Genomic DNA, 24,314 nt, shown 5'->3' on the forward strand with positions numbered 1-24,314 from the left:
AGGCTCTTCCTGCTCTGTTCTCACCACAGGGTCTCTGCACCTGCTGTTCTATTTATATATATCCTGTTGGTTGTCTCTCCAGAGAACCCTGATTAGTATAATTACCACCTGACAATTTTACTGCATCTGTGGTAGAGAGATAGATGGATATTGCATGCATATTATCATGTAATACCTTTACTAGAATATGAACTCCATCATAGCAGGAATTTCTTGTGGTTTTTTTTTTTTTCCTTTTCTTTTTTTGACTCCACCATGTGGCTTGTGAGATCTTAGTTCCCTGACCAGGGATCAAACCTGCACCCCCTGCATTGGAAACATGGCGTCTTCGCCGCTGGATGGCCAGAGAAGTCCAGGGATTTCTTTAAATTTTCTGAAATAGCGCCTGGCACGTTGTAGGTGCTCCACTGCTGCTGCTGCTGCTGCTAAGTCGCTTCAGTCTGCTAAGTCGCTTCAGTCGTGTCCAACTCTGTGTGACCCCAGAGACGGTGGCCCACCAGGCTCCCGCATCCCTGGGATTCTCCAGGCAAGAACACTGGAGTGGGTTGCCATTTCCTTCTCCAATGCATGAAAGTGAAAAGGGAAAGTGAAGTTGCTCAGTCGTGTCCGACTCTTTGCGACCCCATGGACTGCAGCCCACCAGGCTCCTCCACCCATGGGGTTTTCCAGGCGAAAGTGCTGGAGTGGGTGCCATTGCCTTCTCCGTGGTGCTCCACTGTGTTGGCTAAAGTCATCGCTATTGTCTTATTCTGCCCAGGCTGTCATAACAGAACACTGGGCCGCTTAAACAAACAGAAGCTGACTTCTCCGAGTTCTGGAGGCTGGAAGTCCAAGATCAACGTGCTGGCCACGTAGGTTTCATCCTGAGGCTTCTCTTGGCTTGTGATGGCTGCCTTCTCACCGTGTCCTCATACGGCAAAGGGAGAGAGTGCTGGCGTCTGTTCTTCTCTTCCCTTTTTTTTTTTTAAATTTTTTATTGAAATATAGTTGATTTACAATGTTTCAAGAGAACAGCAAACTGATTCGGTTATACATACATAATCTTTTTCAGATTCTTTTCCATTATAGGTTATTAGAAGATATTGACTATACTGTTCTTCTTTTTTAAAGACTTTTTAAAAAATGTGGACCATTTTTAAAGTCTTTATTGAATTTGTTACAATATTGCTTTTGATTTTTTATGTTTTGTTTGTTTTTTTTTTTTTTTGGCCGAGAAGCAGGTGGGATCTTTGCTCCCCAACCAGGGATGGAAATTGTACCCATTGCATTGTAAGGTGAAGTCTTAATCACTGGAACTGCCAGGGAGAGCCCTGTTCCTTTTTTTTTTTTTTTTTTAAGAAATATTTACTTTTATTTATTTATTTGGCTGCACAGGGTCCCAGATACAGCACATGGGATGTTTAGCATGCTGGGTCTTTTAGCTGTGGCACTTAGGATCCAGTTCCCCGACCAGGGATTGAACCCGGGCCCCCTGCATTGGGAGCTCAGAGTCTTAGCCTCTGGACCACCAGGGAAGTCTCCCTGCTCCTCTTATAAGACAGCAATCTTATCAGATTAGGGCCCCCACACTTGTGACCCCACTGACCCTCCTCAAGACCTCATCTCCAAATACACTGAGATCCATGCAGCACAAGCTTTATTCAGTAGCCAGAGCGTGGAGAAGGGGAGCTTCATGCACAGATCAAGTTCCTTCCCACTTGGCGATGGGGACTTAATTTTAAAGAGAAGAGACAAAGGGAGGAGGAGTGAGATTCATAGTAAGGAAGCACGAACAGTCTGTGGGGGAGGGGCAGGGCTTTGCGAGGGAGTGAGGTGCCCCCTCTTTTTATCCTTGTTTGGTCTTCACTGTCTGGTCTGTGTCATTCAATACACAGTGTGAGACTCAAGGTCTGTTGGAGGTCAGATTCGCCCCCATCTTGGTCCGTTTGGTTCCATCTGGATTTTTTTGTTTCTCTCTCTCTATTGCTTCCTTTCTTACGTCTGGACCCCACAACCTAAAGATTTATGCTAATTCCTGCTAAAGGTTGGGGTTGGCGAGTTTTGAGCAAAGACCTAGGACAGCACTGGCCACATTCCCGAGCTCCGATTCCCCGTGAAGAGAGACGCTGGGGCAGCCAGCACTGCTGGGGATGGTGGGACTGATCCTGCTGCCCAGATGCGGACAGATCAGCCACCTGCGGGGGGTACCTGGGGAGACCAGCCAAGCCCGTTAGACCCTCAAGCCCAGTGTCCTTCCCAGGGGGCTTCAGAGACCCAATCCTCAGGCCATTGCCCAGTGGGTCCAGGGCGGCATGAGTGCCACAGTCCCTGAGGCCCTTTCCTGCCCCTCCTCAGTAAGGAAATGACCTCAGGACAGAGGACGGTCAGGGGGTCGGCCAGCCTCCTTCCTAGATGTATCCATGATCCCAGGAGGGCCCCCCCAAAAGAGAAAGCAGCCCCTGGCTGTGTCTGGGGCAAGGCCCAAAGAAAGCAGGTCCATGCTCGGGTCACAGTCACTCCTGGGGCCCTGGTGACGCCTGCAGGCAGAGTCTCTGTCCCACCCACACAGGACAGGGCCAGCTCCTCGGAGACGGCAGAAGCCTGAGGACACACTTTCAGCCTCCAGCGTGCCCAGCACCCAGCGGGGCTCCTCTAGTTGGCTTAGGACAGCCAGGGGGGCAGGTGTGGTCTCCCCTGCCTGACACAGTGGAGAAGGGGCTTAAAGAATGCTGGGGGCTGGAGGATCCAGAACACTATGAACTGTTGTGCGGATGCAGGGGAGAAGTCAGTGTTCAGTGACACTTCCTGGAGGAGGTGGAAAGCAGCAGGGTCTGAGGATGAGCTGACTTTAGAGTTTAGAGAGATGGGGAGGAAAGGACATTCACTTGGGGCCATAGCCTGAGCAGGCCCTGACATCTTGGGACCTTACCAGGACCTTCTCTGGGGCTTAGCACACAGCAAGTGCTTAATAGTTGCACAGCTGGCAATTGTACCCACAGTAGCCAGATGGCAGACCAGTAACGCCTTCATTCTTCTTGCTAAGTCACACTGCTTCCCCCACTTTTACCAGCGATCGCCCACATTTACCCAATAGAAAAGCCTGGAAACTCAGTGGGCTCAAAGAAAGGCTGTTAAAATGTTCATGTTGATGCTGGAAACATGATTGACATTCCAGCAGAGCTGGTGTTTGTCTCCTTTTTTCCTTTGCTTCCCTGCTAATTGGGGTTTAATATTTGTTGTCCCCGCCACTCGTTTGGGGGTGATTATGAGTCTGTGTGCTAATTTGCTTCAGTCCTGTCCAACTCTTTGCAGCCCCTTTGTAGCCCGCCAGGCTCCTCTGGATTCTCAGGGCAAGAAGACTGGAGCTGGCAGCCATGCCCTCTGCCAGGGGATCTTCCCGACCCAGGGATCGAACCTGCACCTCTTATGTCTCTTGCATTGGTAGGCAGGTTCTTTACCACTAGCGCCAGTGGAAATGGAAATGGGGCAGCTTCTCTTGTGACTTAAAGGCAACATGGCCTGGGTCTGAAATTGTAGCTGGAAAAGCTGATCCCAGGTACCCACAGAGGTCATGCTGGTCCTTGTCCCTGTCTCAAAATGTAACAGCCATTCCACCAGGCCTGGCAGGCACTCTTCCCACCTAGAAAATGTGACCTCTTCCCTTCTTCATTCACTTTCTGCAGACACTTACAAGAGAACTTGTTAGGTGCTGCAGGGGGCTGGGCTCTGGGGGAGCCAGAATGAATAATATAGACCTTCTTCCTGCTTCTCCAGGAGCTTCCTGTCCCAGGGGAGACAATAATGATCAAGTCATCAATCAATCAATCAAAAACAAGCAATCAATATCACTATATCACTTCATGGCAAATAGATGGGGAAACAATGGAAACAGTGGCAGACTGTACTTTCTTGGGCTCCATAATCGTTGCAGATGGTGATTGCAGCCATGAAATCAGAAGATGCTTGCTTCTTGGAAGAAAAGCCATGACCAACCTTGATAGCATATTAAATAGCAGAGACATTACTTTGTCAACAAAGGTCCATCTAGTCAAAGCTATGGTTTTTCCAGTAGTCAGGTAGAGATGTGAGAGTTGGACCATAAAGAAAGCTGAGTGCTGGACAATTGATGCTTTTGAACTGTGGTGATGGAGAAGACTCTTGAGAGTCTCTTGGACTGCAAGGAGATCCAACCAGTCCATCCTAAAGGAAATGAGTCCTGAATATTCATTGGAAGGACTGATGCTGAAGCTGAAACTCCAATATCTGGCCACCTGATGTGAAGAACTGACTCATTGGAAAAGACCCTGATGGTGGGAAAGATTGTAGGCAGGAGGAGGAGGGGATGACAGAGGATGAGATGGTTGGATGGCATCACCGACTCAATGGACATGAGTTTAAGCAAGCTCTGGGAGTTGGTGATGGACAGGGAAGCCTGGCGTGCTGCAGTCCATGGGGTTGCAAAAAATCAGACACGACTGAGTGACTGAACTGACTGACATGAGGGAATGGTGCAGAGCACTCTGCTCTGGAGAAGGAAAAACAGTCAAAGTTAGGAAGCATGGAGCATTTGAGACGGGGTCCAGGAGAGCCTCTCTGGAGCCGTGTCATTTGAGCGGAGTCTCAGGCAATGGGAGGGCATTGGTGCATGGAGAGAATCTCATTCCAGGCTCTTGGCATCTCCCTGGCGCTTTGATGATCATTGAATTCATTCCTGGGCCCCAAGGAGAGTGAATGAAGCGGCAGAAACACGGGCAAGTAATGAGATGCTCAGGAAACTGCAGGCAAGGCGGCTGCTGCCTGAGGCTTGGCACAGACTCACACCAGAGAGCAGCGGCAAGAAACCAAGCAGGACCAGCTCCTCACGGACAGAGCTCACACGGTGACCAGCACTGTCCACAGGGTGACGGGCAACTTCAGAGAGCGTCTCCAGAGACAAGAGGATCCAGGGCGTCCCCTCCACCCCAGCCTGCCTTCCTGCTCCACAGAGCGCCCTCTGGGCTTCGGCCACTTTGGGAGAAGACGGGGGAGTGGTCCACGTGGCTTCTCAGCCATAACTGCCCCAGGCTGCCTGACTGTACCTGATCTCTGACTCCTGCTAGTCGTTTCTTGCTGGGCAGCAGCTCCTGCGTCTTCGCTCCCAGCCCTTGATCTGGTGGCCAGGTCTCCTGGTCTGGCCCCAGGGAGTTGCGCCTCCGTTGCGCCTGGAGCCCCCGTTGTGGGTTTGGTCTTTTCTTCCTGCCTAAGTCTCGAGCCTAAGTCATCAGGCTTCTCCAGCCTGAGACGTTCCCGGTTCTGGACCCTGTTCCCGGTTCTGGGTTTGCACCCTGCATAACGACTGGACCGCCCCCGCATACTGAGGAGTCACTAGGTGCCAGTATCACCCTTTCCTCAAGTGGCAGCCAACCTTGAAGGTGGCCCCCGGGAACTCCACCTCCTGCGTGCGTGGTCTTCAGCAGACCCCTCCCATGTGTGGCACCAAGGTTGGTCTGTGGGACCCGTAGAAGACAGCAGATGTTTCTGAGATTAGGTTACAGAAGATTCGAGGTGCTCTCGAAATAGCCGTTGTGGGAAGTCAGCTGCCCTGTCTGGAGCAACCCACCTGGTACAGACTGGGGCCGCTTGCCCACAGCCGTGTGAGGGTGCCCTCTTGGAAAGGAGGTCTTCCAGCCCAGCGGGGCCCTCAGAGACCACAGCCCGGCCAACATTCCAGCTGTCAAGAAGGATCCTGAACAAGAACCACCTAGCTAAGCCACTCCCGCATTCCTGACCCATGGAGACCGTGAGATCATAAAGGTTTGCTGTCTTCAGCCGTTCAGATTTGGAGGGATTTGTTAGGTGACAAGGGATAACTAACACACTCATCTCAGCTCTTTCAATCCTCAGAACAAGTCTACGCTGTGTAGTGATGGCTGTCTCATTATTCAGGGAGGAAACGGCTGCTCCAACATGTCAAATCACTGGCCCCCAGTCTCACAGAGAAGTTGTGTAGAGGAGTAACCTTGGGCATTTGCGTCCATTGTAACCAGACCTCTGGATTTCTATCCACTTGCAGCCACATGTTCCCACTCAGCGCTTATGTTCTCAGCTGAGGGCTTTACTCCTCAAAATAAGCCCTGGGGAAATACTACTATTTGCAGCAACATGGATGCAACTAGAGAGTATCATACTAACCGAAGTAAGTCAGGAAAAAGACAAATACCACAGGATATCACTTATATGTGGAATCTAAAAATGTAGCTCGACAACCCTGGACATTCACTGAAAGGACTGATGCTGAAGCTGAAGCTCCAATACTTTGGCCACCTGATGCAAAGAGCCGACTCATTGGAAAAGACCCTGATGCTGGGAAAGATTGAAGGCAAGAGCAGAAGGGGACGACAGAGGATGAGACGGTTGGATGGCATCACCGACTCAATGCACAGGAGTTTGAGCAAGCTCTGGGAGTTGGTGACCGACAGGGAATGCCGGGTGTGCTGCAGTCCATGGGGTCTTAAATAGTCGGACACAACTTCGTGACTGAACAACAAACAGAAACAGCCTCACAGATACAGAGAACAGACTTGTGATTGAAAAAGGGGAGGGAGGAAGGCAAGGGATGGACTCGAAGTTCGGGGTTGGTAGACGCAAGTTATTACATTTATTTATTTATTGTTTTAAAAATATTTATTTATTTGGCTGCATTGGGTCTTAGTTGCGGCACTCAGAATTTTTAATCTGCAACTGCAGCACTTGGGATTTCTTCTTCTTCTTCTTTTTTTTTTAAGCTGTGGCATGTGGGATCTAATTTCCTGACCAGGGCTTGAACCTGGGCCCTTGGCATTGGGAGCTCAGAGTCTTAGTCACTGGACCTCCTGGGAAGTCCCTGAAAACTATTACAGTTAAAATGGATAAACAACAAGGTCCTACTGTACAGCACACTAAACTATACCCAATACCCTGTGATCAACCAAAAAGGAAGAGGATATGAGAAAAGGAACGTACATGCACATATAACGGAGTCACTTCACTGTACAGCAGAGGTTGGCGCAACAATGCTTATCAACTATTCTTCAAAAAAAAAGTCCTAGGGGTGCTTATTTTATAATCCCCCTTATTTTATGGATGAGCAAACTAAGGCTCGAAGAACCCTGACTCACTCAGGATCCACAGCTGAGGTGGAGGGAGTCTCATTAGAACTCAGTCCCCTGGGGTCACTGGAAGCTGCCTAGGGGGGGCACTTTTCAGAGCAGGGGTCAACCCCGGGCTGGAAGTGGGGCCTGTGTGACCTCAGGATCTCCTTCCCCTACTCAGGGCTGTGGGGTCCCTCCTCAATCTCTCCCACCCCTCAGCCAGCATAGGGCTCAAAGCATGGCATGATGGGGACTGCAGGACTGAGGTTTTGAGAAGCTGTTTACTCTAGGTCTTGAATTTTAAAGAGTTTAAAGTCCAACTTGGACCCTCAGCTCCTGGGATGCCTGTAACCATGGCAGCAGCTCACGAACAATAGCAAATATTTGCTGATTGAGAGAGAGAGAGAGCCAGGTAGGGAGGGAAACAGGGAACAGGGCTTGTCCCAGGTACCTATAGATGGCCTGGGGGCTGTCCCCAGGGGGCACGCAGATACATCCAGTAATAACTCCTCTACCGAGGGGGCACATGCCCGTCTCTGGCCCATCCCCTGGGTTTCTGCTTGAAACATGCCTTCAGGACAGCATGTCCAGGGCCAGATTCTGGGTGGGCCTCTGCACTAATAATGCCTTGTTTTTCTCGAGCCTCAATTTTTTCATCTGTAAAATAGGAATAACAGATTTGTCTGCCTTTTTAGGGAAAGTCAGGTAAGCTTAACTAAAGGTCAGCTGCCCTGGAGCATCATCATGAGGAACTGTTGTTAAGACCACTCCCTCAATTGGATTCCAGATTGAACAGAGGTCAGGAGCTCCAGGCCACCGTCGAGAGAGGAGTAGGGGCTTGCTGAGGACACACAGCAAGGGCGGCTGGACCCAGAAGCCAGCCACCCAGGCCTACTGTCATCTCAGGCCAGGAGGCCCTCCCCGACCAGCTGTCACCAGCTGAGAGGCCGTGAACAATGGCTGTCGGGTGCTTCCTTGCGGACATGCTTGGGGCTTAACTGGAATCTGGGTCAGGGCCTGGACAGTGTCTCAGCAGAGAGAAGCAGGGAAGCTGCTGAGAAGGGGCTCAGCGTTCCCTGTAGAAGCCTACGGAAGGAATCAGGGCTCTCCCCACAGGCCAGCCCCCTCACCTGGGTTTCCAGGTCAGCTGCCTCATGCACACACCTTGATTTGTAAATAGGCCAATATTTTAAATTACATTCTAGTGAAAAAATAATAATAATTGGCCTCCCTAGTGGCTCAGTGGTAAATAATTCACCTGCCAAGAAGGAGACGAGGGTTCGATCCCTGGGTCAGAAAGATGCCCTGGAGAAGGAAATGGCTCCCACTCCAGTATTCTTGCCTAGAGAATCCCACAGACAGAGGAGCCTGGTGTGCTAGAGTCCAGGGGGTCGCAAAGAGCCGGGCATGACTTAGCAGCAAAACAGCACACAAAAAAACCAAAAAGGTTACATCATATTATTAAGAGAAGAAGGTGTACAGACCAAGCACACAGAATGTACTAAAGGCCTGGAATTGAATCTTAGCTGTTTTAGAAATTTGGGGCCTCAGTCTCCCCACAGGTAAGCAGGGCCCAAGCTGGGAGCCAGTCTGAATGTTCTCAGGAGACACTGCTCTGAAAGTTTCCTCGGACCCCTCTCCACTCGGCCTCTTCTCTCGGCTGGAAGCAAGAATACATTTATTTATTCCATTTTCCTATTTCTTGCCCTGGAAACTCCTAAAATAGAACAGGAGGTGGGGCCATGAGGAGAGGTCCCTGGGCTCTGAAATCTCCTCTCTGAGGGACCACAGGCACCTGGGACTCTGTCCCCGAGGTCAGGGGTGAGGGCGGGTGGAGGTGGGGGTGTTACCTCAGCTCACCCGGCCACACCCACACTGCGCAGACCTGTCCTGGGTCCAAGAGGATGGGATCTTTTTGGTTGCAAACTATGGCCAAGCCATACCTCGATTCTTCTGCTTTGCCAGAGGCCCTGGCTTCTAATGGGTGGCTTGGGAACCAGTGCTGCTGCCCTGGGGAAAATGACGGGTGTATCTGCAGCAACAGTGTGGCCCTGGTCCCCGGGGGGGTAGAAAGACAAAGCCAGCTGGGAAGGAGCTGGGCATGCCCTTGTCTCCAGGAGGCATGGTCAACCTCCGGGGGCGTGGCTGACCCCAGGGGACCACCCCCCTCCAACCTAAGGCCTACCGGCCAGTTCAAAACAGCAGGGACTCCAAGGGCTCATAGTGCCTGTTCCCAAACGAAGGACTTCGGAGAGCTCCCCGCCACAGTCAGATCCATTGCCCTTTGGGGGGCAGACAGATACCACTCAGTCATTCCACTGTCCCTAGACAGGGATGCCTGGCCTGCTGTAGTCCATGGGGTCGCAAAGAGTCAGATAGGACTTAGTGAGAGAACAACAGCAAGAGACAGGCAGGAACCCAGGCGCCCTGCCTTGGCAGCATGGAGTCTTGGGCACTGGACCACCAGAAGCTCCTGAACAAACATTTCTTAAATAGAGCTGTTGGTTGTTGGTACGCAATTTATGGTTACTTCTTAAACTGTGCCTATGCATTACATGTCTGTTATATATATGGTATCTGATGACAAATAGCCTTCAAAGAAAGTAAATGCAGTATTTCTTGCCAGTCCTGAGTCTTGAGCCAAGATACAGACCCTTCATGACCCATGCCACTCCCTTAAGCACAGAAAGCCAGGGTTTTGGGTGCATTATTCCCGCAGGACCTGGTCTCTGGTATATGATGAATGACAAGGAAACGTCAATCTACCCACACGCTTTAGTCTTTGTGTTTTATTTCTGCTTGAACAAGGTTTTAAAATGTGCTCATAAATATTTGCCCTGACAACTACAGAGACCAGGACGACTGCTTTGTAGAGAGAAGTAAAACCGTCCGGTAAATTTGCCTAGTGCTTCCTGGAGAAAACGATGGGAAGCCAGCAGCCTGTTAAGGCCAAAGTCACATAACCAAACACGCGCAGTCCTGGCCTTGACAGGCTGCCTTGTTATGTCGAAGTCCCCGGTAACGATCTAATCACTTCCATGTGACTGCACAACACCAACCGCAGGCAGTCAACTGGTGGTTCTCTGAGCCATCGAGGTTGAGGTCAATGGCCGCGCTGAATGTGGAGCAAGGAATCGTTAAGGAAGAAGACCCCCATGGAAAATGCCCAGCCCCCAGCACTGACCGCCTACAGCCTTTTTTTTTTTTTTGGCTGTGCCAAGTCTTAGCTGTGGCAGGGGATCTTTGATCTTTGTTGCAGCATGCGGGATCTTTGGTTGTGGCAGAGGTCAGTGTTCTGGAAGGAGTACTTTGGTCCCATGTTCTGGGTTCAGAGCTTCTCCAGCTGCAGGAAGGAAATTATCTGACTCAGCAGGGGTTCAAAACCCTGATGCAAAGGTTTGCTCCTGGAAGAGGCCATGTCAGGGAATCAGGTAAGGTGAGCCCAGTGCCTAGCATGGGTAAGAAATAAGAAAACTCCTCAGTGCTGTTCAGGGGGAGATCTGAGTAGCTGCTGGTTTCATCATGAAGGAGCTTCCAAGTAAACAGCTCTCCACCTGATCTCAGCACTTTGGATTCCATGGGCCCCCAAGCAGAGAATCTGGCCCAATTTCATGTTCCGCCCGACACGAATGATCGAGTTCCTGCCAAGTCATAATACACAACATTGAAAGTGGACTCCAGGGACCTCAGTGACCCAGGGATGAGCTTGGTTTTAGAAGTCACGGCTTCCATTGCGGCCTCAGTATCAAGTACACCCAGCACACAGTGTCGTTTGGTTCCAAGACTGGACTCTGCTCCCTTAAAATAGACATTCAGGTATTTCCACTTGGGAAAGGGACAAACTGAGTTATACTCTGCGGCTACTGAAATGGAATAAAGATACAAACTAGAAAGTGCTTGTGAGGGGGGCATTCCTGACCTGGGGGGAGATGAGGGAAAATACTGACACACCTTCCAGGGCCAGTGGACACACAGAGAGGCACTGGCAGGGCACGTTGGCACTAGGTCCCCTCGGAGCCAAAAGCCAGAAGGCGGGGGTGGGCGTGGAGGGACCTTCAGAGTCACCGGCTGGCTTGGGTCCCAGCTCCGCCCTGGGTCAGTTGTGTGTTCCCAAAGTCACTGTTTCAATTGTCCCACGTATTCACCTGTCAGTTGGGGTGAACTCTTATAGGGGGTTGTGAATAGGATTAAATGAGATTTTATGGCAGAGCATACACAGAGCGGGCTTCCTGGGTGGCTCAGTGGTAAAGAACCCATCTGCCAATGCCGGAGACGTGCATTCGACCCCTGGGTCAGGAAGATCCCCTGGAGAAGGAAATGGCAACCCTCTCTGGTATTCTTGCCTGGGAAATCCCACAGACAGAGGAGCCTGGAGGGCTACAGTCCACAGGGTCGCAAAGAGCTGGACACGATTTAGCAACTAAACAAGAACAATACACTGAGTAGATGCTGAACAGGTGCCCCATTTAGGGCAGGGTCATCAAGTGAAGTGGATTCCCAGTTGAGATGACAGGGACAGGCTGGGGACAGAGAGACTGGATGGAGCCTGCAATGCAGCCCCAGACTGAGCCTGGCTGGGGCTGGGGAGGCGAGGGCAGTCCAGCACCACACCCTCCCCCCGGCGTTCTGCACTCCCCTGGGGCTGCCCACTGGGGCCCAGCCCAGGCAGACCAGAGAAGCTAGCCTTCGGCCAGAGGTCGCGAAGCCCCAACGCTCCCTGCCCTCAGCCCCAGACATGGAGAAAGCAGACACCGAGGCTGTCTTCCAGTGCATTTTAATCAAAATTCCATCATCAGAAGAGTTCTTGTAGCATACAGTGTTAGGATGGGCATGTGAGCTTGGTCCTACAAATGGAACGTTCACAGATTTGCACTTTGAACATGTATGAAAAATAAAATATATAATATTTAGCTGTATAAATTTCCCCACTGAACCACGTCTATCTTTTAAAATAAATGATGACCTCTGTCCAATCAATGAAGCAGCCTGGAGTCACTAAGCAGGCACCAGCCTGACGACATCCATTTCCTGAAGTTCTGGGGGAAATAGTGGAGACAGTCGGATGTTCACAGGAATCCACGCTAATTAAACCGAGCACGTGCCTCACAGTGGGGCGAGCCGTCGAAAAGCAGGGAGTGGGTTAATGGCTGCTCTTTTCTGTTTTGGGGGGGGTGGTTAAAAAAATAAATTCCCCAAACCACATGGCATGGTTGTAAAAGCTGCAACTGAACTTTTGGCACCAGTGGGAAAAAGACACCTTTCAAAGCCAGCCAGGATTCCGCTAAAGCGTGGGTCAGAGGGCAAGCTGACAGAGGGCGGGTGGACAGTAGCTCAGGCCCTTCTGTGTGCAGGGTTCCCGTTCACAGCCCCCTCCCTGGAGCCATGGACGCGCCCTCCACCTCGGAGATCAGTCAGGGCAGTGTCCGAACAGCTTGCCTTCCTCCGCAAGCTCAGGAGTTCCTGGGACATAAAGATTCACAGCGTAAAGAACACCAAGGGAAAGGCCCTTTTTTGAGGGGTGAGGGGGAGAAGGGAGGGGCTTCGCTGCGTGCTCAGCTGACAGCAAGGGTGTACGCAACACACAAGGGACACAGCCACTCTGGCAGGACGATGCACAGCCTTCGAAGGGGACGGACAGACGGCGCACACGGAACACCAGGGATCCGTGAGAGCGGGCAGGGTTGGGGTGCGCTAGCGTTTACAGGGGTTCTGAGCAGGAGTCAGGAATCTGTCCACCTGCGGCTCAGGGCTTCCTCCCCGCCCCAAACCAACAAAATCATGGTTCGGAACAGATAAGCTGGTGACAGATGCCGCCACAGAGCCTCAGGCTTCGAGATGCTCTGGGAGGGGGCTTTGGGGGCCCCCGCCCACTGTGGCAGGAGGTTTGCACGCAGTTCCACTGGGGGCGTGAGGGGAACGGCCCGGCCACTGCCTCCCGGACAGAGGGGCGGGTGGCTACAAGTCAAGGAGACGCTCCTCGCAGGTCTCCACCGGCCACTTGGAAGCCCCTCCGAACACGTCCACGTTGTTGTCCACCCAGGGGATGATGTTGCCTGGCATGTTCGTGGAGCAGTTGGCAATGTTGATGATCTCCTGTGCGCGGAGGACGCGGTCCCAGATGTTGAACTGGCTGAGCTCCCCGACAAATGCCTGCGTGGCGTCGAACCTGCCGCCGACCGTGTCCTGGGGAAGGGGGACGGAGTGAGTGGGGGCAGGCTCGGGGCGGATGTATCTGTCCCCTCTCCCAGGCGTGTGACCCGCCTGGCAGGGGAGCGCCAGCTTGGAAGGGACGTGGGGAAGGGGCGGACTCCCCTGACTCAGATGGCACCCCGTGACCACTGAGTCCTGCTGCTTCCAAAGCTCTAGGGCTCGTGAGGCCCGGGAGAGGGCATGACTCAAACCACCCCACTTTACGGAGGGGAGACTAATGAGAGAGATCCTCCAAGTTCCCTGAACTGGAACTGGACCCGGGTCGCTCGACTCCCAGCCCCTCCCAGGGGAGAAGTAACAGGGAAGTGTGTGGGTGGGTGGGGTGTGGAGAGAGCCAGGAGCCCCGACTCAAGGCCCCCCAGAGGACCGGGGTCTATTCCCTTGACTTCCACCAGCAAACCCCAAACACGGGCTAAGATGTGAACTCTTCTCTGCCCTCCGCTCCAGGGGCGAGCTTTCTGAGGGCGGCCTCTGAGCCCCTGACCCATCTCAACCATAGATGTGGTTCTCCAGGTGGCCGTGCTGGGGATCAAGGTCATGACCCTGAGCCAGGAGCCCCTGGAAGATGCCAGTACCAGCCAGGGCCCAGCATTCTGAGTCAATATAGTGGCAGGCAGAGGCCAAAGGGCCAGAGACGGCCTGGGGTCCCTGGGGCTCTGGGGACACTCCTGCCTGTGTTGGACAGACTCCACTCTAGAATCTATAGAACACACCACATCAACCTGGTCCCTGCTAGGAAGGGCAGGACGTATCCCCTTCCCCGCCCTCACCCCCTCAGGCCATAGGACAGCCCGAGCCAGGCCGGCAGGGACCCCGGGTGTCCAGCCTGGCTGTCGTGCCGCGGTGACCAAGGCCAGGTCCAGCAGGCAGAAGGCTAGGCAGGGCCCCAGGCAGGGAGACAGCCGTGTGCTGCGTGGCCAGCCACCGCACTCACCTGCTCCTGCCCGAGGATGAGCACACCGCCCGGCTTGATGGGGTGCCAGGGGGCCAGGTTCTCCCCGGTGCCCAGCTTCTCCCCGTCCTGGAAGGCCTCCCACATGCCGTCCCGCGTCGTCCAGGTGACACAGATGTGGTGCCACTTGCCGTCACTGACAAACAGGGGCAGCTGGGCGACCTGCGGGTGGCAACGTGCAGGTAAGGGCCCCTCGGGGTTCCCAGGAGTTGGACCTGGGGGGACTGGAGGCCCTGAGCCCACTGCCGCTCTCATCGGGGACGGGGGGGGGGGTCCCTTCTGATCTCCCCCCTCTCTGCTCTGTGGGTAACACGCCCAACCCTGCCAGCTCACAGGGACCCTTGGACTGGAGACACCACATATGTCACAGACTCTTAAGGGGAAAGGGGCAGCCTGGGTACAAGCCCCTGACCCCAGGGGGGCCCTGCTCTCGACTGGACACACTTGGATCCTGGCTTGGCTGAAGGTCTGGGATACTGTGCAGACCAAGCAGATGAGATGGACAGCTCCCTGCTCCTATGCTTGTTCTGAACACCTCTCGTTGGAGAACCCAAAGGGAAGTCAGAGCTCTACCGGGTAACTTCTTTGGAAAACAGTCAAGACAAGGCATCTACACTCTGCTAGTAGGGTCCCAACAGCCATCGCGACACTTGGGGGTCTACGTGTGTGTGTGTCCCCCTGGGCAGGCTGCCTACCATTATGTGTGAGCGTGAGGGGGGAGGGTGGGAGTGCACACAGGGCCTTTCTGCCCCACACCATCTCCCTGAGGTCCTATAAGTCCTCTACAGACCAGCTCTGCCATCAAGCATCATGTTGTTACTGTTGGTGTCCTAGCAACCCAGAGCTCCCTCCCAGGAACTGGTTGTTTACACGACATCGAAACCGAGGAAAACAAGTCTCTCGCCTCTGCTTCGTCCAAGCGCGTTATTTAGAACAATTAATCCCCAGCTCAAGGACGTGGTCACTGCCGGAAGGAGCCCCTCAGGTGGATTCTGTAGCGTTTCCCAGTTAAACAACTCCAGCCAGAGCAGTTCAGTAGAGACAGGCAGGGTGGGGGCCGAGTGCCTGGTGAGCCCTCCAGGGCTGTGCAGCCATCCACCACTCAGCCCCAGGAAGGAGGATGTGAGGCTGCCTGTTGGGTGATGTGCAGCCCACCTTACATTTCAGTGAGGCTGCAGGAGGGTCCCACAGATGCCCAGAGCTGATCTCTTAAGGAGACCACATTCCTGAATGTCAAAATAAGCCAGTCTATCAAAAAGGGACATTTACTCTGGAAAAGGCAGGACTGGAGGGATGGGAGACAGATGGGTGGTTGCCACAGGCTGGGGTGGGAGCAGGAGGTGACTATAAAAGGGAATGAAAACCAGCACATCATTGTAAAGCAATTATCTTCCAATCTAAAAAAGGGCAAGGAGGAAATCTGGGGAAAGAGGAAACTGTTTTATATTTTAATTGTGGTGGTTACACAGTTATGCATTTGTCAAAACTGGTTGAACTAAAAAGTATAAATTCTACTGTATGTAAATGTAATTTCAAGCCCCCTCGCCGACCCGCTGAAAGACATGCTCATGAGAAATATCACACAATCGCACACACATACACACACACCCTCCCCTATTCCTGGGGAACCGCCCTGACTGACTGGCCTGAGGGCCTCTGAAAACTCAGGTTGTCCCGAGCAGGCCCAGTTCATTCTGATCCTTTGTGGCCTCTGTGCTTGGACCCTCCGCGGCTTCTTGGTGGGACTTACCGCTTGGATTCCCCACAAGCTACAGCTGCCTGGACCCCCGCCCCCTGCCTGGTCACCTGCCCAGAGTGGGACTGAGTCAGGGCCAAACCGTCCCCTTTGGGGAGAGGACAGCCTTGTGGTCAGATGTCAGACTTCCTGCAACATCCCAACCTTGGTGGCCACCGGGAAAGGGGGAAGGGTGGGGGCCTTCCCAGTGGGCTCACCTTGTCGTTGATGAGCAGCTCGATGGGGTTGTTGCCCCACTCAATCAGCACGATCTCGTTGGCCTGCCCAGGCACGGCGTAAGAGAACGGGGTGCCGATGCCCGGCGAGGCGCTGGACCGCAACCACAGGCAGATGGTGAAGGCATACAGCTCAGGCAGCGTCTTCTTGATCTTCCCGTACAGGTAGTTCGTGCGGAGGGGTAGGGACACTTTGAATGCATCTGGCGACTTGAAAGCACTGTTGCCTGGGGGCGGGCGGGATGGGGAGGAGGGGTTGACAGCATGTGAGCGCCTCCCTCTCTTTCCCCATAACCAGCACAGCCCAGAGCAGCAGTTGACCTGGACCCCCTCCCTGCAAGCAGATCCCCCAAGCACAGCGCACTTGCTACAGACTGGCTGCTGTCCAAGGTGCTGAAGTGGGAAACAGGCACATCCTTGCTCTTGGAAGCTCGAGGAAGGGGGAAGAGGCACGCTGGATTTAACCTTCTGGTTAAACTAAGCCAAAAAATCCTTCCTCAGCCATGTCCTATTGCCTCTGCTGTTTCCTAGAAATCTCGGCCCCTTCAGCAGGGCTGGGCGGGGGCCTGCTGGACTTGGGCTTGGAGGCGGGACCCCACGCCCCATAAACACTCATCCACCAATGAGTCCCTGTCACTTCTCCCCCAGAAGAATCACCACCGCCCAAGGTAAAGGAGTCAGGCACCCATGACTCGACACTACAGCTGAACTCAGAAGTGGCTTTTGGACTAAATCCCTGAGTGAATTGCTTTGCTCAGGACCTGCCCTTCCCTCCTTGAGAGAAAACCAAGTTTACTGACCCGTTTCCAGCAGGAGGCAGAGACTCCTGACCCACTGAGGTAAGCCCACCCGCCCTGAGCCTTGATCCCTTGGGGCCTACCTGGGGCTGTCCCCAAGCATGTGGCGCTTCCAAAACCTTTGGCAAACAACTGAAACTCTTAAATAGGTCTAAGTCATTTTCTGTACAGTTTTGGTTGAAGCTCAAAATTAACAACATCATAACTAAACACACAGAGGACAAGCCCCTGTGTGCTCATCACAGATCCCAGCGTTTGCAGGGGACTGCAGGCTCTGCACCGTCACAGCAAAAACTTCTCTCTCGTTGGGGACCAGATGCTGCCAGGGAAGGAACCTAAATGTCCATCACTCCCTCAACAAGTATTTGTTAAGCACTGACGAGGGGCCAGAGGATCCTCATTTCCGTCAAAGACAGGCAGGCTCCCTCGGCCTGGAACCACACTGCCCGTGTCACTAGTGAATGAAATCTGCTCCTTCCTTGCCCCTCTCTGTAGAATAGGAGCCAGAATGGATGAACCATTCTCCACCACGAGCCCCCAGTTTCATTTTTTTAAAAAAGATTTTTGGCGTGGGCCATTTTTAAAGCCTTTATTGAGTTTGTTACAATAATGTTTCTGTGTTTTATGTTTGGGTTTTTTGGCTATGAGTCATGGGATCTTAGCTCCCTCTGTGTTTTATGTTTGGGTTTTTTGGCTATGAGTCATGGGATTTTAGCTCCCCCAACCAGGGGCTGAACCTGCACTGTCTGCATCGGAAAGCAAAGTCTTCACTGCTGGGCTGCCAGGGAAGTCCCACCCCAGACTCATTTTCTGCCACAATGAGCAGCACAGACACGTGAGAGAAGCCCCTTGGTGCCACAGCTCACACGCCACCCAAGGACCTTCCACCATGGAAGGCTGCAGGGCCCACCATCACCCTTCCAGCCTCTCTGGAACGGGCAATGTAGAAACATCAGAGTCTAAGCTTCACATGTAGTATTTCTTTCTATCTGCTGACTATGCAGTCTTGCCTGATCCCCCCTGACCTCCCAAGGCTGCCGAGCACCGGGAGAGGGGTGGGAAGACCTCATTGCCTGGGGAAGCTGAGGGCAGGGCCAAGCCAGAGGTTGAAGCAAAGCTGAGAGATCCAGAAAGTCCTGGAACCCTGATTTTGCAAATTGCACAGTGGCAGCACCGAGGCTCAGAGAAGGGCACCAACTTACCCCAGGTCACACAGCCCATAAATGACAGAGCCAGGAACGGAAGCTGTGCTTCCCAAGACATGCAGCTGCAAATACTTAATGTGCAAATGCTTGTGTTTCCATGAGATGTGATTATCTAATAGAGAGAAATGGCTTCTCTCCTTGCAGGTGGGCAGGCTTGCTAATTTGATCAGGCTCGGGGTCAGTAATATCGTTAGCCCAGTGATAACAGATTGGTTCCATCAGGGCTGGGAGAGCCAAGGGGCGGCCATACCCTGAAAGCCGGCGCCCTCTATTCATACAAAACAGCTTGGAGGTTCAGAGGAAACTTAGTTAAAACCAATTAAGGAATTAAAGGGCCTGACCGATAAATCAGAGACTGCAGGTAGCCGACAAGCCAAGGATGGGGAGCAGCCTGGGGCTAAGAGACAATGGTTCCAGTGTTTACTTCCACTCTGAGCTGGCCTCTGCCTGGCTGGAGCGCCCGGAGTCCAGAGGCCCCCACAGATGAGCAGGTCTCCCAGTAAAGAAAACGAGCACCCTTGGAACCTGGGCGGCAGGAGCATCCACACACAGGTTGGAAGCTCAGCACTGGGCTAGGAGGAACCTCCCACCCAGCAGGGCTGAGGCCCACGTGCCACTCCAGGCTGCAGCCTCCATGACTCTGGTCCTTAGGGGTCGCCGCCTAACACCACCCCAGCTCTGCAGTCTGCCGGCCACGTGAATGCGGGTGTCACTCAGCTCTGACTCAGTCCCTCATCTCACCAAATCCCATCTCACTGGGTTGTCGCGGGGATTACAGAAGACAGAACGTGGAGCTCAGAGCCTGGCATCTGGCGCAGAACAGGCACTTAACAGGCAGGAAATGGTGCACCGAAGGCCTGAGAACCCCGGGGGCCCCCCTCCGTGTGTGGTCGAGGTCCGTCTCCCCTGGGCTCAGCAGGATGCTTCTAAGGAACACAGTGTGCTTAGAAGGAACACATTCATGGTACATTTGGGGGCTGGAAGCTTACATCTCTGCTCACACCTGTCACATACATGACAGACAAGAGAACTGCTCAGAAGACAGATGATCACCTTCCTTAAAGACTCACCCCAGGGCTGGGTGGAGCACAGGATTCCAGAGCTCTCATCCAGTGGTCGAGAGGCAGCGGACCCTGAGCCACTGCTCACTGCCAGGGTCCGCAGGCTCTGCAAGAATGGCCCTGTCCTTGGGGAGTCCAGCTCTAGTCTGGACATGGACCCTCCCCTCTGTGCCAGGTGAGCTCGGTGGGCCTCCCACAGCACCCAAGAGTGTGGGTACAGGAATCAGACTGTCTGGGGTGAGCCCTGACTGTGGCTTTCTGGCTGCGAACAGACACGCCAAGGTCGGGAGGGAGAGTCACAAAGGGGCAGCCCCTGGGTGGCCAAAGCCATGAAGAAGGAGTTTGGAGGAAGCCATGTGAAACTCAGAACTGCCCTGGAGTCACAGAACAAGATGGGGAGGGGCAGGGTTATGTGCCTGTTGCTGTCCATTAGCCGGTGGCCTGGGCCCCACCTCGACCCCCTCTCCCCGAGGCAGATGACAGATCTGGCTGAGAACCTCGGAGCACTCTTTCTCATCTATGAAACGGGTATAACAAGAGTCCTGTCTCCACACTCGAACTCAGTAGACTTCTACTAATCTGCTTCCATTAACTCACTTCCTCGTAGCAACTCAGCCACCAGGCCAAGAGAGGTACACGGCCACCAAGGTCTCTGGCAAAGCCCTCCCCTCACTCTGCAGCCATCCCCTCCCGTCAAGACTCTGAGTAACTGCAGTGTGCCCGCTCCCTTGGCCTGCAGGTCCCATGAGGGCGAAGCTGGGCAAGGGAAGGTGAGCCACCCATCCCTGGCCCCAATAGTGCCTTCCTCTCCTCCTGCCCGGTGACAGAGAGCTAAGTTGCAGCTGCTCTGCCTTTGGGGAAGGCCTTTGAGACCTAAGGAGCTTCCTGAGGTCACCCAGCAACGGAGGTGAGGCAGAGAGGACTTTTTCAAACTCAAGAATCCAAGTGCAATAATAATGATAAGGAAGGAAGAATAGGCTTTCCTGGAAGAAGAGAGCAGGAAAGGGATGAAGGAACCCTTTGACTTTGGGGATGCTGCTGAAAAAACAACTAAATCAAATGAAACAGAAACACTCTCTCCTTGGATGCCTCCATCTGGCCCAGCTGAGCTGATGTGACTGGAAGAGTACGAGGACATTCTGCCACTGGACATTCACCTGCCAATTCATACAACTGAGTCATCAGAAGCTGCCCTTGTCGGGTTAGTGCATTTGAAAGGTTATAATCCTATACCCACAACCAGCAAACCTAAAACTTCACACCCAGCACTGTCTGAATGATCTAGGGCCCTTGATCCCTTCCCTTCCTGTTTCCTGTGGGAGAAACTCACCCACCAGAATCTGAGCAGAGAAAAGAAAGAGACTCAGAGTCTGCTGCAGGGTCTAGTTAAGAAGGGACTGAAATGCCTGCGTGGCAGGTCGTCAGGAATCAGACTGGACGAGTGGATCCTGAGTGTCTTGCTTTTTCATGGACAATGCCAGTGGGGCTGGGGATGGGGTTAATTCCAGAGACGGCTGTTGTCAGTCACCCCGATTGTTTGCTCAAACAGCCAGGAACCACCAGGCAGGCAGGGCCACAATCACTGCTGAAAACGGGGTCTGAGCATAGGTGATGAAAACCAGGAGCCTCCCAGCCGCTAGCAGCGCGCCCTCCATCTCCACTGAGCCTCTGACCAGTGCCTACAGGGCCAACTCTTTGTGCACCACGAGATGACTCGGGTTGAAACAGCAACACCTGGCCTGAGAGGTGAGAGGCAGGAGAGGCGGGCTGTGGCTGGGATGGTAAGCAGTCAGGTGGTTTTCGGCCCCCAGCATTGGAGGATCAGAGGTGAGGACCGGAGAGCAGTCTCAGAACCGAGCAAACTCAGGAGAGCTCCCCGCCAAGAGTGACCAGGCAGGGGTCTAGCAGTGACCACTCCCTCAGGGGCCCAAGTGGCCGTGTCTGTCAGGGGGCAAGATGGCAGTGCCGCGGGCTCCTCCGGGCCTGCCCTCCCTTGCTCTGAGCCCCGCTTCACCCCCTTACACGGCAGCCAAGTACGGAGACGATGGGCTGGGGGCGGGGCGGGGGTGGTGGTGGTGAGGGGGCGGGGGTGGAGAGGCGGCTGATGGACGGCCGCCAGGGGGCGGCAGAGACACCAGCCCGGCGCTCACCTCGCTCCAGCTCGGTGACCCTCTGCAGCAGCGCGTTCAGGGCGCTCTCGGTCTTCTGGCGGTGAGCCGAGGTCTCGTTGTGGAGCAGGGACTTCTCGTCCTCCAGCTCGGCCACCTTGCGCAGCAGCTGTCTCTCCAGCTCCCCCAGCCGCCGCTGGAGCACCTCCCGAAAGTCGCCGGGCAGCACCGCGTTGGACACGTTCGCTCGGAGCTGGTGCTTTCGGTGGAGGAGGGAAGGGGGCAGGGGGCACAGGCGGGAGAAGTATTAGGGCCAGTTTAAAAACGAGTTGTGAAATGGAGCTCTGATGGCCCCCACCACACAGGGAGAAGCTTCCCAAATGGGAATATTAAATCGTGCCAATGGCGGGAACGGGAGCATTTCACTCATTTGTGTGTGTGTGTGTGTGCGCGGGAGGGGGGGCGGGGTACGGAAAGGATTTCAAAGTCAAACAGCAATTACTCTGCTGCAATATTTTAAATTTAGGAATCTCATTTCCCTTCTCAGGAAGCTGTGTTCCTCCTCTCACTAAAAAGTCAAAAATTTAACCAACATCTATCATTCCCAAGTAAGGACCAAACCACAGCTAGGATTATTTTTTTAAAGAGGTAATCAAATGGTCCTCAAGGAAGAAGAGCTTTCATCTAGCCGCCCCCTCCCCACCCCCCCACCCCGCAACCCCGGCAACCTCCAAGTTCCGGTAGGGCCCGAAAGTGCATGACTATGCTTGCAGAGATGTTACCGGAAAATAAGAACTCTAAAACAGGGCTAGTCTGAATTCCAGGAATCTTTGCTTTTAATGCTGCTTTTAAATCCTCACTTCCTATTTCTTTTATTCCTCTACCATTCTGCTGGCTCTGGAGGATGCCGGCTGCTGTCTAGCCACCGGTCTTTGGCAAGCTGTCTACCCCTCCCTCTAAGTGTTCCAAATTGTAAAACAGATTATAGGATCTGCCTGGGGGGGTTGTTGCACTGGTTAAAATTAGATAATATGCCTGGCGCATATTTAGTGTTCCAGAAACGTTAGCTCTTATTAATCATAATGAATCGAGGGATATACAAATGCTGGAAATACTGTATTAATCCATCATGCCAGAGGAAACTCTCAAATAATTTTGCAATAATTACCACCTGTAATTGAAATCTAGTTTTGCTAAGAAGTATTTTTGTGAACGTGTGTAACAGAAACATCCACACTTCTTAAACGGGGCGGAGAGTAAAAGATGGAAATTAAATGAAGATTTCTCTCAAAGTTCCAAACTGCAGACACCTTCCGAGAAGGGAAGGTCTCTTCCCCCAGAGCAATCGGGAGGGGCACCTAGGATCTGCGCGCGCAATTGGGGGACAGCGTCTTTGAAGTTAACCAGCTTAGAGGTGCGCCTGGTGTGAACCGTGACCCGCCCACGCTCGCCTTCCGCGGAGACCCCGGGGCCTCCGCCTGCTCTGGTCCAGCCGAATTTGATTTATAAAAGGTAACACCGGACGCCCGGGGCTGCTGACCTCCCGCGGAAGCTCCCTGTCTCCTGAGACAAGGTCTAGGAGCGCGTCCGACTCGGGGAGACTGGGAGATTTATAAAGAGAGAGAGGGGGCTGTCCCCATTCGCCAGGCTGGACCTCGGGGAGTGAATGGCCCCACAGCTGGCAGGCCTGGCACGGCTGGGTGGGGTGGGCGGGAATTTAACCTTTTCCTTCCAGCAAAGAGGTGGGGAGGAGGGATGAGAGCCAAGCAAGTTTCGGAGCCAGACCGAGAGCGCCCCTGACCCCAAACCCAGCTCGCCTGGCATCCGAGCGCGCCTGGGCGGCGGTGTCCCGCGCAGCCCAGAGGCCAGGACCACGCGCCCCTCCTCTGCCCCCCTCCTCGGGGGCGTCCCCCCAGGGACCCCGCGCCCTGCTACCTCCAGGCTCTCCAGGCGGTCTTTGAGGGTCTGCAGAGAGCGGCTGAGCTGCTCCACGACGTGGCCCGGGTCCCGCGGCAGATCGCCCATGGTGTCCTTGCCCGAGGCTCCCCGGCCCGGCGCCTTGCCCCCTGCCAGCCCCTCGCAGCGCGCCAGCTTGGCCGTGAGCTCGCGGATGGCCTCGCGCTGCGAGCCCAGCGTCTCTTTCTGCTGCACGACGGTCTCACGCAGCTGCAGCACCGCGGCCCGCAGCTCCTCCTCGGGGCTCAGCGCGCCGCCCTGCATGGGCATCGCGGGCAGCGGGCAGCCGGCGCGCGCCGCCTCCGGGGGCAACGCCGTGCACACGAAACGGTTGCTGGGCGCCGGGCCGTCCTGGGCTCCGGCGGCCATGGCGAGGGCCACGCCGGCGGCCAGCAGCGCCAGCATCCCGCCGCTGCTGCCGCGCTCACTCCAGCGTCCGCGGGCGGGCCGGTGAGCCGGCGCCGTCGGGGCGCGCGGCAGGGGCGCCTGCGCGGTGGGCTGCAGCCGGGCTTTCCGCCCGAGGGCACCGCGAACGCAGGAGCCCGCGGAAGCCGCCCGCCGTCGCGGAAGCCGCCGCTCCGTCCGGCTCTGCGCTCTGACCCGGCCGGGCCCGCGCGCCCTTTCTTAAGCTGGAAGGGCGGGGGGCCCGGCGCGTGGGGCGCGGCGCCGCGAGCTCTGATTGGCCCAGCCTGACGCGCGTCACGCAGGGGCGGGGCGGGGGCGCCTACTCGCCAAGCGGCGTACCCGCCGGCGGGCGCGTGGGCCAGAGCCGGGGGCGCGAGCCTGGGGCCCGCGGCCCGCAGGAGGGGACGGCTGAGGTAAAAAACAAAAAAGGGTCCTGGGTGCCTTCAGGAGCCTCGGCCGACGAGTCCAGGCGCCCCCTCGGACTCCCGCGTCGTGGGCTGTGGATAAGCCAAGAGCCCCCTGGTGCCCCGGCGGCCCCTGAGGCGGCGCTGAGGGCGCCAG

The 24,314-nt window shown here is 54.6% G+C and overlaps 1 protein-coding gene across 1 annotated transcript; it reads right to left on the reverse strand.

Annotated features, from left to right (window-relative positions):
• Window positions 1–11,846: 11,846 nt before the first annotated feature.
• On the reverse strand, window positions 11,847–23,945 carry NPTX2 (neuronal pentraxin 2). The gene is made up of 5 exons (XM_027961187.2): window positions 23,328–23,945; window positions 21,435–21,651; window positions 16,204–16,448; window positions 14,233–14,412; window positions 11,847–13,271 (listed from the first exon to the last, which is right to left on the reverse strand). Exons 1-5 carry the CDS (start codon window positions 23,751–23,753, stop codon window positions 13,044–13,046), a joined length of 1,296 nt encoding a protein of 431 aa, XP_027816988.1. The 5' UTR covers window positions 23,754–23,945; the 3' UTR covers window positions 11,847–13,043.
• Between the last annotated feature and the right edge of the window lie 369 nt (window positions 23,946–24,314).

The sequence above is a fragment of the Ovis aries genome, chromosome 24 (genome assembly GCF_016772045.2).
Source record: "Ovis aries strain OAR_USU_Benz2616 breed Rambouillet chromosome 24, ARS-UI_Ramb_v3.0, whole genome shotgun sequence".
Classification (NCBI taxonomy): domain Eukaryota; kingdom Metazoa; phylum Chordata; class Mammalia; order Artiodactyla; family Bovidae; genus Ovis; species Ovis aries.